Below are 17,779 nucleotides of genomic sequence, written 5' to 3'. Positions count from 1 at the left end.
CACTTTATTGGACAAGCTGATTAATCCAGGTGTGTGTGACCACTGCTGCTGTCCTGAGGTCAGTAGTGTTACAAAAACAATTTCTATTTATTCATTTATTTTTTGCATTTTCATTCATAGAATCAAATTAAATCAAATTAAATAAAATAGAATAGAAAAGAAATAGTTTGAAAATCCAAGTGAGAAAGTCCTGTGAGCATTGCTTCAATAAATACAAAAGAAAGTTTGTCATTATGAACCTCTCCGGGACATCTCTGTTTGCTCATCGACACGTCAGAAAACTTCAACTCCTTTGAGATCAATAAAATATATTTTTCAATCATTTTTCAAGATTTTGGATTATTTTGATGCGTTTAAATAAAATGCAAACAGTCCAGAATATGTCCTCATGACGTCACGTCCGGGTGTTTTATTTTGAAACACCCCACCGGACACCACCCGTGTTGCGCGCGTGCACCTTGACGCAGTTGCCTGTCAATCGGCGCGCGCGCGGTCCCGTAGAGCCGCGGAGGCGCGCGCGCACACATGCCGGCCGCCTTCAGCCTGTCCAGCAGCCGGACGCACGGAGCTCTGTCCCGGGGAGCGGGTCTGATCTCAGCCGGGGACACGGAGCTCTGTCCCGGGGAGCGGGTCTGATCTCAGCCGGGGACACGGAGCTCTGTCCCGGGGAGCGGGTCTGATCTCAGCCGGGGACCGGCGCTTCTGACGCGGCGTGTGAACACGTGACCTGGCCGTTATTCCTGTACCGGCACCGAGTTTTTTTTTTTTAGACCCTCCTCCTGTCCCTCTGGGTCCCTCCTCCTCCTCCTCCTCCGCCTCCTCCTCCTCCGCCTCCTCCTCCTCCTCCTCCTCCTCCGCAGTGCACCGGATCGGGACTGAATGAAGTGAAAGCGGACCGGAGCTTTGTGTCCGTCCTGGGAAACAGTGCCGGCCGGGCATGACCTACATACCGCGGGGCTTAACGACACGTCCCGAGGACTCCTCAGCCCCGGAGCACCGGGGACGCTGACCTTCATTTCAGAACTATGCAAACCAGGAGCGTGCACGTGAATCAACAACGTCCGTTTATGCAAAATCAAGAGAAGAGGGAAGAGGAAGACTCGAGGCTGTGCAGGCTGGATGACCTTTGGTAAAGCTCTGAGGTCAGAGGGGGTAGATTAGCCCAGCGTGTGACCTCTGACCCCCCTGAGGACTCTGTCACCGCCGGACTCTGCTCTGAGGAGGCCCCGATGGAGCCGCTGGGATCTAAAGTCGGACGAAGCCTTCAGGAAGCGTTGGTCCGCTGATCGTCACCGTCCGCCGCCCCCGCCCGGCCCACCATGATGCTGAACTGCGCTCAGCCCCTCCCCCTCCTGAGGCACACCGACGTGCCGCCCCGGGTCATCGAGAACTTCATCCTGACCGGGTACCGCTTCCCCAACTACAGCCTGAGGGACTGCCTGCTGTCCGCCTTCCGGCCCACCAACGAGACCGGCAACTTCTGGACGCACTTCCTGCCCGTCTTCGTCTTCGCCTACTACTTCGTGGAGGTGTTTGGCTGGGAGGGCGCCCCCCGCAGCGACGCGCCCTTCTTCTACCCGCTGTGGAACTACTTCATCGGGGTGTTCTGCCTGCTGATGGCGAGCAGCATGGCCCACCTGCTGAACTCCATGTCCCTGGTGGTCCGGGAGGTCTGCTTCTTCGTGGACTACGGCACCATCAGCGCCTACACCGTGGGCTCCTCGCTGGCCTACTACTACTACATCCACCCGCGGGCGGGGATCGTGGAGACGGACCCGGAGCCGGACCCGGACCCGGACGGGGACCCGGCGGGGGCTCCCGGGTCGTCCGGCGCCGTCCCGGAGTTCAGCGCGTTCTTTGACACCTTCTACATCCCGTGCACCTGCGTCGTGGCCATCATCTGCGTCCTGTCCTGCTGCAACACCCGGCAGCGGTGGAGGAAGCACCGCTACATGATCCGCACCCTGGTCTTCCTGCTGCCGTTCTTCGTCTCGTCCATGCCGGTGTTCTACCGCCTGCTCACCCGCTCGCCGTACTCCGGCTCGCCCTCGTCCCTGTCCTCGTCCGCCTCCATGCCCGGCTTCTTCTACCGCCACTGCCTGTGGCTGCTGGTGTCGGCCGCCTTCAACATCAGCAAGCTGCCCGAGCGGCTGGCGCCGGGCCGCTTCGACATCTGGGGCCACAGCCACCAGTGGTTCCACTGCTGCACCTTCCTGTCCATCCTGGACGAGCTGCACATGATCAAGGCGGAGGTGAGGGCCATCCTGCTCAGCCCCGCCCTGCTGCCGCCCGCCGCCGCCGCCGCCGCCCGCCTGCCGGGCCCCACCGCCGCCTCCACCTACGGCGTGATGCTGCTGCTGCAGACCACCATCGTCTCCATCATCATGTACTTCTCCTGGTGCGCCAGCCGCATCTACGGCCCGCAGGGGGCGCAGCTGGAGGCGGAGCTCCGCCGCCGCAGGGCCCTCAAGGGCCGCTGACGCAGGGAGGAGGATCTGCTCAGCTGAGGGTCCACCCGTCCAAGTCTTTCTGGGACACCTTCATGGTCTGAGCTTGCCTGGACTCTGGACGTCTCTTCCTGCTCCCCTGAGCAGTGGGGTAATAACTACTAGCTACCTCTGGGGGCTGTTCCTACCCTCCAGCTCCAAGGAAACAACTCAGATCTTTCTCTTTTTTCTTTTCTTGTTGCACTTCCTGTTGTCCTTGTTGCACTTCCTGTTGTCCCGCGCTCCGGCATCCAGGAGCCACACCTCCTCTTCCTCCTCCGTCTTCTTGCACAGTCTCACTTCCTCTTGTTCTGACTGAGCCGTTAAAGAGGAAGTGAGGCGACCTCACTAATAGACGAGACTTCCTGTCTGCGTTGTTGTGAAGCACTTTCGGGGGGGGGGGCGGGCGGACCGGCCCCCACCTTCCAGAAGCCATGCTCTCTGTGAGTTCCTTCAGAATGCTGGATGCTGGACCTGGTGGTCAGTGGTTCTTTGGGTTTTGGCTCCTCTTTCTTCTTATCAGATGTTTTGGTCTATTTTTAGATATTTTATTGAATCTTTGACAGAAATAAGCGCAACATTTTAAAGGAATACTCAGAAGATTTTGGACCCACACCCTTTCTTTATCTTTGACAAAGTGAGACTGCGTCCAGTGGCTGGATCCCAGCTGTTAGCATCATAGTTAGCTTAGCTCAATTGCTGAAAGTCAATAGGAAACAGAGCCGGACTGACGAAAGTGGACAAAATCCTCCTTCCAGTGGTCCAGGGGACGGCGTATTAGCATGTGAAGTAAATCTGAATAGTTACAAAACATTTTAAAAGATGTGTTTCCTTTTCAATCTGTTAAAATAACGTTTTGATACACACAGACCTGCACAAGCACAGTGCTCCGCGGAAGGATATACCGGAGCACAGCGGCCGAGTCTATGGCTTCTACTGCTTCTACTTACTTCCAGCGATTGAGCTAAGCTAACTACGATGCTAACATCTGGGATCCAGCCACTGGCCGCACAGACACAAAAAAGGTATTTATGAGCTTGTCTAACTTTGTCAATGATAGGGAAAGGGCGTGGGTCCAAACTCTTCGGAGTATTCCTTTAACCCCGCTGATTGATCACTGACCCTTGTCCTGCTGAGCAGTGAAGGCATCAGCTGTCTGCGCGCTTTAGCTGCTAGCTAGCTCCCTACACCTTCTGTTCTCTGTCTGGAAGCTGCAGGGCTGAAGCATGAAACGTGAACCAGGTCTCAGATCACGTTTAATGGAAACGATTCAGGTGTTTTCCTGAATCGTGTGTTTTCAGGACGTTCCGTCACCGGAAACGGTGTCCGGACGAAATGTTCTGCATGTAGTGAATAATCAGCGGATCTACTGACCTACACTCAGTACTGTACCTGAACGCCTCACGTAGACCCACACAAAGCAAGTGCTGCTGCTGCTAACGCTATGCTAACTGATACCAAACCGCAGCGTTCCTGTTTGGTGCATAAGCCATAGTTTAGAACGAGATCAGGAACGGTCCGTCGCAGTTTCCAGGAACTTCCTGTTCAAAGCGGCACATGACCGATCCATCAGGTTCAAAGTTCACCTGTGAATCATTAACCACCACTGAGTTAAAGTCCTCCAGCTGCTTCGGTTCCATAAAGTTCCAGATGTGAGTGAGTGGGCGGACCGACACGGCGCCCTCTGGTGGTCGAGGCGATCATGACAAGAAGGATGAAGGAAAAGCACAGTGTTTGGAACGGGAACGCTGATGTTACACCACCAATAAGACTGGTTTCTTTAACTTCTTCAAACACATTTTAGCTTATTTATCTACTAAATTGTTCAAATATCGTTTTGAAACATTTTGATGTCATTTTTTGTGTCACTGATGAATGTAACAAAGAACAGAGCTGAAAATATCGAACCTTTTCTTTTTATTTTATCAGTTTTAGAACTTGAAACTAACCCAGACGGATTTATGCTGTTACCATGGCGATGAGGCTGTGCTGGAGTGCTATTTCACTTGACTCAACACATCGGGTGTGTTGAAATGTACAATAGTCACATTTCTTTCTTTAGCATTTTGTTAGCTTTGAATCATAGCTAGTCCTGAATAACGAAGGACAGAACAATGCAAAGTACTGTGTGTCAGTACTGACCGTGAACAGCGTCTAGTTCTCTTATCTCTAATGCTCACACACGTTTCTCTGTGATGTAATCCAGATGTTTCACATCCAGGACTGCTGCCTCACTCTGCTGCTGGTTGGAGGTGTTTCCTCCTCCTTTCAGAGGCGCTCCAGTCCCAGAGCCAGACAGGACTCTGGGAGTCCGGGTCCCAGAGAGGACTGCTGCTCCTCTCACACTTTTCCCGCCTTCAGATTTTTCCCGCCCTCGGACTCAGGTCCGTCGGCAGCCGACTCGTGGACGTTTCCGTGCGCTGACGTTCCGTCTTGAGTCTGCACTCGTCGCTGCCGGCGGCGGTGATCGTCACGTTATCGGTGCACTTTAGAAATGTTCTGCACTGTGTTCTCACAGCACGTTTCCAGATGTTTCTACCTCTGTTCGCTGTATGTGACAACACACACACACACACACACACACACTGGAGGACCAGTAGTATTTTCAGTCTGATTTATCTTTGCACGAATGATCTATGTCCTTAAATTTCATCTAATAAATGTCACTGAGCCGTTCACTCTGAGTCCTGCTCTCGTTTCTGTCAAAGCTCCTGAAAACAACAGGAAACACTTCCTGCAGGATCCAAGTCAAGTGTTTCAACGATTGTTTTATATTCACATCATAAATATAATAATTATAAATATGTTATATAGAAAGAAGAGAATGTAAATGACTTATGAAGGTATATTTGTTTACTTTCATTTTGTTCCTCTTAAGTTTGGAACAGCAGCGAATGGAGGAGGAGGAGGAGGAGGAGGAGGAGGAAGGTGTCAGGTGTCTCTGTTTTCCCTGCCGGCCTTCAGGCCTGTTCACAGCTTCTCTTTCTTCTTCTCGTCTTTCGCTTCAACACATGAAATCTGATGCAACCTGCTGGTTAATATGAAGACTGTTCTCTTTCTCACACTCAAACACACACACACACACACACACACACACACACACACACACACACACACACACACACTGGACATAATAGCTGAAATGTAGTTGTTATTCTGAACAGATTACAAGATAATCCATCTGTAATCTGGTCTGTTATTGTTATTCTATAATGTTACATTGTAGAAATGACATCATCATCATCGTGCTGTGTTCTGTTACATTGTATCTGTTATTATTCTACACTGTTACATTGTAGGAGATGACATCATCATCATGACTCTGTTTTGCTACATTGTGTCTGTTACGTTCCTTTATAACAGATGATCCTGTTAAAATCCACATCCAGGACTGAAGATGTTGTTTTCAGGAGAAATACTCTGACTTTACTCTGCAGTTCAGAGTTTTGATGTGGAACAGTGACGGCAGCAGAGTTCCATCCCGTCCAGACCTGCTCATTATTTATAGAACCTCAGTGTTCTCAGCTCAGAGATGAAACGGGGCTTGAAGCTCGATCGTGTCGTATTTTTATCAGCAAACTGCCTGAAGTACCGGAGGAGTGAGGATCAGTCAGCTCCAGAGCCGAAGCCAGTCTGAGAGAAACACTGAGGAGGAAAGACACGCAGCTCAAATCCAGCAGAAACCATCATCCCTCCTGATCGAGAGTGACTCTGTCATCTTTTAAAATAAGAATATATTAGAGCATTCATTTAAACTTGACTTAAAAAAAAAAGGTTTTACTCAATAAATCAATTTCACATTGTATCGCAACATCTTATAAAAGAAAAAAATAAATCTTGAAGCTTTTAACACTGAATTTAAGTCTAGAAGAAATTTTTTGAAAATGTCAGAATTTTTTTGAGTGTATTTATTTTGCAAGTTAATGTATACAATTCAGTTTAGTTTCAACTTATTTTAATACATTAATGTAACAGAAACTTAAAAACAATTTATACTTTAAAACAATATATATTAAATCAAATGTATTTTTAATTATTTCAAATGTAAATCAAGTTAATTTATACGAGTAAGTTTGATGAAAATAACTAACATTTGATCTAATTTAATGTATTTATCATTTCCAATTTATTCAATTCAGTTTTAATATTTTTAAATGATAAAAAGGCTCCTAAGTGTAAAATAAAAAAAAGAATAACGGTGTTAGAAGGCAGGTAGGTGTGTGTGTGTGTGTGTGTGTGTGTGTGTGTATTGGGAATGTTGTCTGGAATAAAAAAAAAACTGGACTCACAATGAAAACAGGAAACGGCTCAAAAAAACAACCTTTTATTGTCAGTTCATGGTTTCAACGAGCATCAAACTGAAACCATGGATCTGCGGATTAAGGCAGCTTTTATTGTGGAGGGAATGTTCTAGAAGCCAGAACACCGACAGAACGTCTCCACGGTCACAGAACCTTCCAGAACCTTCCAGAACCCCCCGGTCGCCGGGCGGAGAACCAGCAGCGGATCTGGATCAGGAGCAGCAGCGAGTGGAGAACCGGTCCTGTTGGTACCGTTAGCTACCGTTAGCGCTACCATGCTAACGCTACGACGCTAGTGGGAGAACTACAGAGGGTTTGATCTCTCTAGAACCTCCTGGAGGACTGGACCCTCTGCGGTTGCGGATGAGGCCAGGTTTGGTCCACGGGCCTGATGTTTGACACAGTCCATCAATCAGCTGATTGAACGGTGAACCTGTTCTGAATCAGCTGAGCTGAGAGCATTCAGTCACGGACAGCTGATCAGCTGATGGAGACACTAACTCTAACCAAGGGGGGTCAAACATGTGGCCCGGGGACCCGACCCGAGCCGATCCAGATCACAGGCTGGTCTGTTAATGTTTCAGTAACTGAACTATCTGCAGGTGAAACGTAGTGATTTTTAATTTCATCTATTTTGTCCCTGAAGTGTGAGACAGGAGGTTTGGGCGGCGTGTGGACCGTCGGACATGACTTGGACATGACGTGGACGTGGCGTGGACGTGGCGTGGACGTGGCGTGGACGTGGCGTGGACGTGGACGTGGCGCTCTGCTCCGGTGTCTGGCCTGCTCTTCCTCTGGGCTGTGCGTCTTCAAGCTCTGATTAAAGTGCTTCTCCTGGGTCAGCGTCTCCTGGGGGGACGCTGGTCTGGACCACAGCATGAGGGACACGGTGCTCCTCATGCTGTGGCCGGGGGGGGGGGGGGGGGGGGGGGGGGGGGGGGGGACGGTGGACAGCCGGCGGTCCCAGGCTAGTTCTGGGACATCTTGCGGATCATGTAGTTGAGGATGCCTCCGTGGTGGAAGTAGGCCAGCTCCACGTCCGTGTCGAACCGCATCCGCACCTCGAACGTCTTCCCGGTGTCCAGCTGCGGGGGACGGGGGACGGACACGTTAGCGCGGCGCCGAGGCGGGCGGCGGCGGGGGTCGGACCAACCTGCACGGTGACGTTCATCCGGGGCGTGAGCTTCTCGGGGAAGAGGACGGAGTAGCGCTCCCGCCCCGTCAGGCCCAGGCTGTCGGCCGAGTCTCCGGGGAGGAACTCCAGAGGGACCACGCCCATCCCCACCAGGTTACTGCGGTGGATCCGCTCGTAGCTCTGGGCCAGGACGGCCCGGACGCCCTGCGGGGGGGGGGGGGCGGGTCAGAGGTCACACCAGAGCATCTTCCCCCCTGACGTCCACACCAGCGTGTCTCACCAGCAGGAAGGGGCCCTTGGCGGCCCAGTCCCTGGAGCTCCCCGACCCGTACTCCCTCCCTGTGAGGACGATCAGCGGCACGCCCGACTCCCGGTACCGCTCAGCGGCATCGAACACGTCCATCTGCAGGACCACCCAGAGCAAAGCTCAACCCCGAGGCTTCCCGGCGGAGGTTAGCCCCCCCCCCCCCCCCCACTGACCGTCTCCCCGGTGGGCAGGTAGACCGTCTGCGGCGCCTGCTTGTTGAGGAACTTGTTCAGCAGCCGGATGTTGGCGAAGGTCCCTCGAGCCATGACGGCGTCGTTCCCCCGCCGCGAGCCGTACGAGTTGAAGTCTCGAGGAGACAACCTGAGGAGACGGGAGACAGAGGACGTTGACGGGGAGGGACTCCAGACCGGGGCCAGCCCTGGGCGGGGCCCTCACCCCCGGCCGGTCAGGTAGCGCGCCGCCGGGCTGTTCCGGGCGATGTTCCCGGCGGGGGAGATGTGGTCCGTGGTGACCGAGTCCCCCAGGTTCAGCAGGACGGCGGCGCCGCTGATGGAGCGGGGGGGCTGCAGCTCCATGGTCTGAGGGGAACCAGACCAGGATGAGCACTCAGACCCAGGAGAGTCTAAGATCTGTTTTGGGATCTGGGGGTTTACCAGGCCGTCGAAGAAGGGGGGCGACTTGATGTAGGTGGACTGGGGGTCCCAGGTGTAGAGCTTGTCGGAGGGGGCCACCAGAGAGTTCCAGCGCTCGTTGACGCTCTGCGGAGACAGCAGACCCGGTCAGACCCGGTCCAGGGTCCTGGCAGCAGCTGCAGGGTCGGCCCCGAGCCCCACCTCGATCTTCTGGTAGACCTCCTTGAACATGGAGGGGATGACGAAGGCCCGCTCCACGGCCTGGACCTCCTCCCGGCTGGGCCAGATGTCCCTCAGGAAGACCTCCCGGCCCTCCGAGTTCACGCCTGCAGGCGGAAACAGAGGAGGAGGGGGAGAGCTGGGTCAGGAGGGAGGGCAGCGGTACTCTGATCTGGACCGGGTCCTGGACTGGAGGGGTCACCGATGGGCTCCTGCTGGAAGTCGATCCTCACGGTGCCGGCGATGGCGTAGGCGATGACCAGCGGCGGCGACGCCAGGTAGTTGGCTCTGGTGTTGGGGTGAACTCGGCCTTCGAAGTTCCTGTTCCCCGACAGGACGCCGGCGGCGACCAGATCCCCCTGGGGGGGGGGCGGAGAGCCAGGTGAGCCCCCCAGAGGACAAGGACGAAAAGACAAAAAGACAAGAGGAGGAGGACGGCATCAGGGACAGAAGAGAGCGAACTGACTGCCGGCGGATGGTTGAGGTTTCACTGTTTAAAGTTTCAGTAAGTGTCCAACAGACAGTGGAATTTATGTCAGTCCAGCCTGAACCCAGACTCCATGTCTGCTTTTATTTAGAGCAGATTCAATAAAATGAAGATTTCAATGTTTTGGGACATTTGGCAGCTGATCTGCTGAATTCTTTGACGTCAACCCAATCTTAGTTTCCTCTTTTGCTCTAAATGTGGGATATGAAATCTGTTTACATCAAACATTCCTTTAATCTAAATATCTCCAGAGGTGTAGCACCGGCGAGTCATCCACACCACCACATTTACTTTTCTCTCTTAGCATTTTGCTTTATTTTCCTGTTTTTAAACCCCACACAAGCACTAAAGGTAAACTGAAGGAGTACCGCAGGGTTCTGTCCTCGGTCCTCTGTGCTTTGCGACTATTCTCCACTGTGGTGTTTTCTACCTCTCTTTGCAGGCATCATGAAACCTCTTCATACTCTTTAGCCGTCAGTCCCGATAAAAGGAAGAGGACATAGAACAGCCTGCAGGATTTCATGATATTGCGGTTATTAACACAAACTGAACCAATCCCCGCCGTTCCAATACGGCCTGTCAGTGTTTGAAGCCTCCTTGAGGAGGGATTCAGTCCTCCTGAGCTCTTGTTGGGTTTCATTACATACACTAGATCTAATACTGATCACCTCAGTCACTCACTGTCCTCAACGTTTCCTCATATCTTTGGATCTGATGCAGCTCTAAGAGAGTGTGAGGGACGGAGACGGAGACGGAGACAGGGACAGAGATGGAGACAGACAGAGGAGGAGGGTGGAGCTGTGGACGGAGAGCAGCAGTACCTGAGTGATGGCCTCCACCACCGGCTCGGGGAGCGGCCCACTGTTTCCTATACACGTCATGCAACCATAGCCAACAACCTCAAAGCTACCGGGAGAGACAGAACGCAGGGTTCAAAGGTCATGTGCTGCAGGAGCAGCGGCAGCACCACATCAACCACACAGCACTGGAGCATGAAGCAGAGCGTCGGCCGCAGCACCGCACACTGTCCAGCAGGAGGCAGCATTTAGCCAGTGAAGCAGCCCTTCTTTAAAAACTGGAGATTCTCTGGTATTGATCAACTGTTCAAGAAAAGAAGGACGTGGAAATAAATCTGGTTCTTTTAAGGAAAAACGGCGGATGAAAGGAACAGAGATGGAAGGATGGATGGACGGATGAAGGATGGATGGACGGATGAAGGATGGACGGACAGAGGATGGGCGGATAAAGCGATTACAAGGTGTACAGATGGATGGACGATGATTAAAATGTTAAAAAACTGAATGGAAGGATGAAGGAGGAATGAAATTTAAACGGTGAGTGAATGGTTGGCTGATAACCGAAAGGATGAATGAGAGACGGATGAAAGGATGATGAACAGAGGGATGCATGAGAAGATGAGTGCAAGGCTGACGATGAATGTAGTAGATGGATGAATGGCTGACAGACAGATGAGAGAGGGATGAGTGGAGGGAAATTAATCTGACAGAACAAAAAGAAACTCAGTTTGATCAGGAGTGTCCAACATACGGCACGTGGACCACAAACCGGGTCAATCCAGACTGGACCACTTTTCAAAATGTTAAAACTACAAATAAAACCATTGTGAGGACTTTTACCAGACTGTCCTCACTCATTCATTCACTGTGAATGTGGGTGTTTCAGTGAAAGCAGCAGAGATAACAACACCGAAGATCTGTTTCCATGACAACCTTCCAGGTGAAAAGCCATAATTTTTTGCATTTCTCGTTGTGAGGCACTGTTGCGCTTGTTGCACGTGTTTTCAGCGGCTCGCAGCACCGCTGTCGCGTCAACGCCCAACAACTACAACACTCAAGTTTTGTGTTTTCTCGTGAAAGTGTTGTCATGGAAACGGATCCTGAGAGCAGAAACCAGAGACCTGCGGACGGCTAGCTACTGGACTGATGTAGCCATTTAGCATTAGCATCGCGGGCAAGGCGGGCGGCGTACCCGAGCTGGGACAGGTAGTCCATGACGCCGCTCTCCTTCAGGTAGTAGGTGACCACGCCGCTGCCGGGGGACAGGCTGGTCTTGATGTACGGCTTCACGCTCAGGCCGCACTCCACCGCCTTCTTGGCCAGGAGTCCTGAAACCACACCGGAGGAGGGTCAGGGTCAGGGTCGGGGTCGGGGTCGGGGTCAGCGGCGGCCGGGCGTGACCCACCGGCGCCCAGCATGACGGACGGGTTGCTGGTGTTGGTGCAGCTGGTGATGGCGGCGATGACCACCGAGCCGTGGCTCAGCCGGTACTCGCTCCCGCCGAACTGGAAGGGGACGGACGCCGCGTGGCGTTCAGGGTCCACCTGGAAACCTTTGAACCCTTGCTGCGGAGACGAGAGGAACACCGCCAGTGAGGACAGTCCGGCTGATGTGGAGGGACGTCAGCTGGACCGACCTTTGCCCCCAGACACGTCTCGAAGTCCGTCTTCATGTCTGAAACCGGGATTCTGTCCTGAGGCCTCTTGGGACCGCTGCAGCAGGGGACCACCGAGCCCAGGTCCAGATCCACAACCTGAGACACAGAAAGACATCAGACGTCCTCCAGACCGGAGACAGAGACACCTGAAGACGCCAGAGGTCCCTGGACCTGCGTGAAGTCCGGGTCCTGGGTCTGGTCGGTGTAGTCTCTGAACATGGACACGGCCTTCAGGTACTTGGTGATGGACGACAGCGTCTCAGGCTCTCGTCCTGCAGCCAGAGGACAAAAAAACGTCTTCAAGCTCCGCAGCTGGACTCTGAAACGATGAAGAGGAGGAGGCGGCGGCGGCGCTGACCGGTCTGGGCCAGGTACTGCACGCTCACGGCGTCCACGGGGAAGAAGGCCGCCGTGGCGCCGTACTCCGGACACATGTTGGCGATGGTGGCCCGGTCGGCGATGGACAGCTGGGCCACGCCCGGCCCGAAGAACTCCACGAACTTCCCCACCACGCCCACCTGCCGCAGGTGCTGGGGACGGAGAGGCGGCGTGAGCCGGAGGAGACCTGGAACGTGGCGCCCGCGGCGGCGGCGGCGGCGGCTCACCTTGGTGACGGTCAGCACGATGTCAGTGGACGTGATGAGCGCGTCGGGGCTGCCGTGCAGCCGGTAGCCCACCACCTCGGGCAGCACCATGCTGATGGGCTGACCCAGCATCACCGCCTCCGCCTCGATCCCGCCCACACCTCACCGCACAGCACAGGGAGACACGGTTCGAACCCTCCGCGGCCGGTAAGCCCCTCCCGGGCGGCGGCGCTCTTACCCCAGCCCAGCACGCCCAGCCCGTCGATCATGGTGGTGTGGGAGTCGGTGCCCACCAGGCTGTCGGGGTAGAAGAAGCCGTCCCGGCTGAAGACCACCCGGGCCAGGTACTCCAGGTTGACCTGGTGGACGATGCCGGAGCCCGGAGGGATGATCCTCATGTTCCGGAAGGCTCTGGACCCCCACTGAGGAGGACAGCGCGCCGTCACCGCCTGACCGGGACACCCCCACCCCCAGGACTAGACTCACACCTTCAGGAACTGGAACCGTTCTTTGTTGCGGTCAAACTCCAGGTCCTGGTTCTTCTGGACGCTGTCGGACCTGCAGGCGGAACCCGAAGCAGACCCAGATGAGGGAGGCCTTCGCTTCCGAGCCAGAGACTCCGGGACCGGGACTCACTTCCTGTTGAAGTCCACCTGGATGGAGTGGTCGATGACCAGGTCCACGGGGCACACCGGGTTGATCTTCTCGGGGTCGCCGCCCAGCTTCGTCACGGCGTCGCGCATGGCGGCGAAGTCCACCACGGCGGGGACGCCACTGGACACACGAGGAGGACTCTGAGCTTCATCACGAGGGACAACTGTGACAGAACCCTGACCCCGAGAGACCTGCCGGTGGCGCTCCGGCTCAGCTCACTACGTTTACCAAAAGACCGGCGCCGCAGGTCTCGGCAGCGGCTCTAGACCCGGCAGACGTACGTGAAGTCCTGCAGGATGACCCGGGCCGGCCTGAACGGGACCTCCACGCTGTGGGTCTGGGTCTGCTTCCAGTCCAGGATGTTCTCCACGTCGGAGCGCTTCACCAGGAACCCGTCGCAGTTCCTGACGGCGGACTCCAGGAGGACTCGGATGGAGAACGGCAGGCGGTCTGAGGACGGGGGGGTGAGACTGTGTGAGTGAGACCAGCGCCTCCCCGCCGGCGGGACCCCAGGACTTCCTGTTACCATATCGGGGGTCTCCCAGCTTGGAGAGGTTGTAGAACTGCTGCTCCGGCCGGGAGGAGTCCAGAGGCTCCACCAGGTGCAGGAAGGGGTTGTTGGACGTCGCAGCCATCCTCCACGTAGAGTCGGTCCGGGTCTGGAAGAAGACGTGCACGGTCTGATCGGTTAGCGCTCCGGTGGATTACCTAACCCCCCCCCTGGCTGAGGGTCGGCGGACTCTGACGGTCCTTACATAACGCCTCCAGCCCAGCAGCCAGCGGCGCCAGATAGCGGCGGGACGCTGCAGCCCGGGGGGCCTTATCTGGGCTCAGGGTCGACAGGGCGCTGAACCGGGCCTGAGCGCCCTGAGGAGGCCAGCGGGGGGGGGGGTCTGGCTCTGCTCAGTCACTCCGCCTCAGCGGCTGCTGCTGAACAGATCAGTGATACAGTCGTCTCAATCAGAGACAGTCGTCGGATCTGTAAGCTGAGCTCCAGTTTGAGCGTAAATCTGTGTCAGTCGATCCATCAAGATGCAGCATGTCTCCTGTTCATAATGTCGGTATGCCGCCGGTCGGAGTAACGCCAAAACGTCACCCTGCTCAGACAGGTCGGGGCCAGACGTTCACCTCAGAGCCAAAACCACTCGGAGCGAACGCCTCCTGCTGACTGGAGCGGCGTTCTTTATGGACTGATAATCGTCCTCAGTGATCAGTTGTGGGATTTTAAAATAGATTTTTTTGTTCAAAAATCATTTTCCCCCACACTACCGTATCGTTTGGGCCCGGGGTGCTGACGATGGGGCGTCCGGCGGTCTGGCTGAGAGAAAGACCAGTCGGACGTCTCAATGCCGGCTGATCGAGCTTCAGAACCGCCTGTGGCTGTCACCACGGCAACCGGAAGACAACAGCTGAGAGGCTGCTCTCTCTCCACTTCCTGGTCCCGCCCCCTGCTCCCCCCCCCCCCCCCCCCCCCCCCCCCCCGGCCACTCACACCACAGCGGTGCATTCAGGTGACTTGAAGACGTAGGAACTCAGAGAACACAACTGACCAGTAAGAAATAACACGACAGCAAAGACGCTGCGATGACAAGTATGTGAGTAAATAATCAGGCGAATTAAGCGACGGTCACAGGCGCCATTGTGGGCTTCTTCTTCTTCTGTGGGGCTTTTCAGCAGCTAGCGCCACCTGGTGGCTCTGGAACACACCACGGCTCCAGGCTCCGCGCGGTTCCATCAGGAGCGGCGGATTCTAAGGCCACTGACGACTTTTGAGACAATTAAAGGATTTTAAGTGCAACTTAAAATACAGAAGTTTAACAGTATTAATTTATTTAAATCTCGGGCTGGACGATACAGAAAAACACATCAAAATCTGTCTACATTTTCAGTGCAGCCCGGGCCGTTTTATGCTGCCGCCTAATGAGCTACTTTCAATAAAGGACACAAACCAACACAAGCCGAGGTCTGTGATTGGCTGGGATGAAGTAGTATTAGTATTCAGCTTCACGACAGGCTGTCAGGGAAAACAACGCCAAACCGTTTATTCTATCAAACTTTTTATCAATCCTGTTTTTACCTATCGCACCGCATGACTGTTGATCAATATATATTGTTGTCGATTTATCGTCCAGCCCGACCTGAACCGCTTGTTTATGACAGGAATCTTTGTGTTGCACTGTTTTAATTTTACTATATGTGCAGTATTTTAATAAGACGTGGATGAGATGGCTGGGTTTTTAGAAAAATACCCTTTTTTTTGCTTTTATTGTTGCTTTTACACACAGTCAAAGCTTCAGAAATGAAAGTTCAAAGGTAAGGAGACTGGACTGAGATGTGATGGGCGTTTTGGGGGGAAACATTCAGTCTGATGCAGTCTGTAGAAGTGATCACTCCACTTCTTCCATGTTCTGGTGTTAAAAAGAATTAAAACACAAAAATCACCCAAAGCGAGGAATTACGGATAGACCGATACATCGGCCGGCCGATAAATCGATCTATTTGAGTTTTTTACTTGTATCGGAATCGGCCGATACTCACGTGAATTTGCCTATTTATTTTTCCCTGGCATGATTTACAGACGGGCGTCCACAGGCAGCTCTGTGCTGCCGGAGGACCCCGCAGCGAACATGCAGGGTTAAAAGCCCCAAACGCTTTCTGTTAATTCAAAGTATGTTGCGTAAAGTTGAACAAAGCTGTTCTAATCAGGGACCGAGCCCTTGAGGGCAAGGCTTCTCTTGTTCCTCTAGTTTTTTAACTGTTCAATAAATATTTCTTATTTTAAGCTGGAGACTGTAATATCTGTCATTGTTGTGACATTTTTTTTGATGTAAGTTGAGGGAACAAAAGCAGTATCGGCTCCAAATATCGGCTCAAGAAGATCTGCAGTCCATAATCGGCCATCGGCTCAGGGTGATGGAGGAACATCGGTATCGGCATCGGCCCTAAAAAATCTATATCGGTCAAAGAATCGCAATTCAAATCAAATCAACACCCAAACAATCGTGAACGAAGCAGATGGTTCCAGCTGCAGAGCGATACGGTGAACTGCAGCATCAGATCGAAGAAGAGAAGCGTTCCTGACAGTAACGTCAGATCGCCGCGGAGCTGCTGGAATTCACACACACACACACACACACACACACAGCTGCGAGATTAAAATCCTGACGGTAAAGACAAACATCGCCCCGATGGGGAAACATTCCAGCTTCACACTGAACGAGCGAAGCGACGCCGTCACCACAGAGCAGAGAAACGGCAACGCAACAAACCCCGATGTCCACCCAGAGCAGAAGACCTGATCCAGGTCTCCAGCCGGTCCTGAACCTCGTCCTGACAGCAGCTCGGTCCAATCAGAGGAGAGCGAAGCGGCGTGCGTTCACGGAAAGACCAGATCCTCATCTCCGGAGAAATGCCGCCGCTCAGCCGGTATTTCAAGACGTTCAGTAAATGTTTGACAAAGTCGGCGACTGCCGGGACAGCGTGTCCGACTGATCGTCTACGTCTCCAGACACACTCAGGACGCCGAACCACTTCTCTGTCGTTGCAGATTTTCTTCATCGTCCCTCACGCTTTGACTCTTTAGAGGGAAAAACTACAGAAATAAAAACCATGAATGTAATAATCTGACTATAAAAGCCTGTGTTTATCCTCTATGTTAGAGTGACGGTGAAACGAATTGTGAATTATTTTTGAATGGACGTTTATGGGGGGGCGGAGCCTCCCGCCCTCACGTGACCTGTGCACGCGCCTGTCAGACAGCAGGTACTGCAGAGGAGGCGACGAGGTCAAAGTTCAATCAACAACAACCCTCCAGGCTAAGCTGCTCGCTCAAAGTCCAACACGCACGTTTATCGAGGTCAGAGGTCACACGTCCACGCGCCAGCACGCAGAGGGGTGAAACAGTGAATTAATGTTTTATACAGTCAACCAGGAGGGAATATAAGGAGGAGAAAGAGGTGAACTGCTTCCTGAGTTCCTGCAGACGTTTAGCTTTAGCGGCGCGGACACGGTGAAGCGGTGACAGCGTGAGGGTGAGGAGTGAAGGGGTGAACGGCGGGGTGACGCCGCGGAGCCGCGGCGGAGGAGCCGCAACAGGCAGGAAAACACGGCGAAAAGCAGGAAAAAGCGTGAGAAATGTTACCTGAACGCAGCCTCACAATCACACGATCTGCAGCGCGTCACTTCCGGTCCGCGGCCGCTTCACAATAAAAGCTTCCGGTCCCAGAGGAGCAGCAGCAAGAAATAAAACTCATCACAACTCCAACGTTTCACCGCAGAAACCTTGTTTCTGAGCTCCTGTAGGAATCCTCTCACATCCCCGGAGGAGGTTTTAATCAGCAGCAACGTTTCTATATAAACAAACATTATTTTGAAATGTGAAGATAAACAGTTTGTGGACTGAGAAACGAGCCAAAAATAATATAAAAACCAGAATAACACAAACTGTCTGAAGGTAACGAGATGCTGCTCGAGATTCAGAAACACTTTATAAGAGGTGATTTAATAGGAAATTTTACAGAGAAAAACCAACAGTTTTACATGAGAAATGAAGCAGAAAC

The 17,779-nt window shown here is 53.4% G+C and overlaps 2 protein-coding genes across 2 annotated transcripts; one reads left to right on the top strand and one right to left on the bottom strand.

The window, feature by feature from the left end:
- Positions 1-837: 837 nt before the first annotated feature.
- On the top strand, positions 838-3,247 carry paqr9 (progestin and adipoQ receptor family member 9). The gene has a single exon (XM_030086635.1). The coding sequence runs from the start codon at positions 1,320-1,322 to the stop codon at positions 2,478-2,480; it is 1,161 nt and encodes a 386-aa protein (XP_029942495.1). The 5' UTR covers positions 838-1,319; the 3' UTR covers positions 2,481-3,247.
- A 3,541-nt stretch (positions 3,248-6,788) lies between these two features.
- Positions 6,789-17,412, bottom strand: aco1 (aconitase 1, soluble). The gene is made up of 21 exons (XM_030086623.1): positions 17,362-17,412; positions 13,747-13,879; positions 13,502-13,670; positions 13,203-13,340; positions 13,055-13,124; positions 12,805-12,988; positions 12,588-12,727; positions 12,341-12,512; positions 12,154-12,254; positions 11,962-12,078; positions 11,731-11,890; positions 11,518-11,653; positions 10,350-10,434; positions 9,244-9,400; positions 9,024-9,148; positions 8,844-8,948; positions 8,626-8,768; positions 8,403-8,550; positions 8,203-8,325; positions 7,941-8,126; positions 6,789-7,872 (listed from the first exon to the last, which is right to left on the bottom strand). The coding sequence occupies exons 2-21, from the start codon at positions 13,853-13,855 to the stop codon at positions 7,756-7,758; spliced, it is 2,685 nt and encodes an 894-aa protein (XP_029942483.1). The 5' UTR covers positions 13,856-13,879; positions 17,362-17,412; the 3' UTR covers positions 6,789-7,755.
- Between the last annotated feature and the right edge of the window lie 367 nt (positions 17,413-17,779).

The sequence above is a fragment of the Salarias fasciatus genome, chromosome 3, assembly GCF_902148845.1.
Source record: "Salarias fasciatus chromosome 3, fSalaFa1.1, whole genome shotgun sequence".
NCBI classification, from domain to species: Eukaryota; Metazoa; Chordata; class Actinopteri; order Blenniiformes; family Blenniidae; genus Salarias; species Salarias fasciatus.
Note: the sequence above shows the minus strand (reverse complement) of the source record. Positions and strands in the feature narration are given on the sequence as shown.

Bases quoted from the DNA above. Each gene is read 5' to 3' on its own strand.
- paqr9 (XM_030086635.1), top strand. From the start codon at position 1,320: ATGATGCTGAACTGCGCTCAGCCCCTCCCCCTCCTGAGGCACACCGAC.
- aco1 (XM_030086623.1), bottom strand. From the start codon at position 13,855: ATGGCTGCGACGTCCAACAACCCCTTCCTGCACCTGGTGGAGCCTCTG. The intron at 13,125-13,202 runs GTGAGTCCCGGT...TTCCGCCTGCAG, and splicing joins CAGGTGGACTTCAACAGGAA to GTCCGACAGCGTCCAGAAGA. The intron at 11,654-11,730 runs GTGGGTCACGCC...GTGTGGTTTCAG, and splicing joins GTCCGTCATGCTGGGCGCCG to GACTCCTGGCCAAGAAGGCG.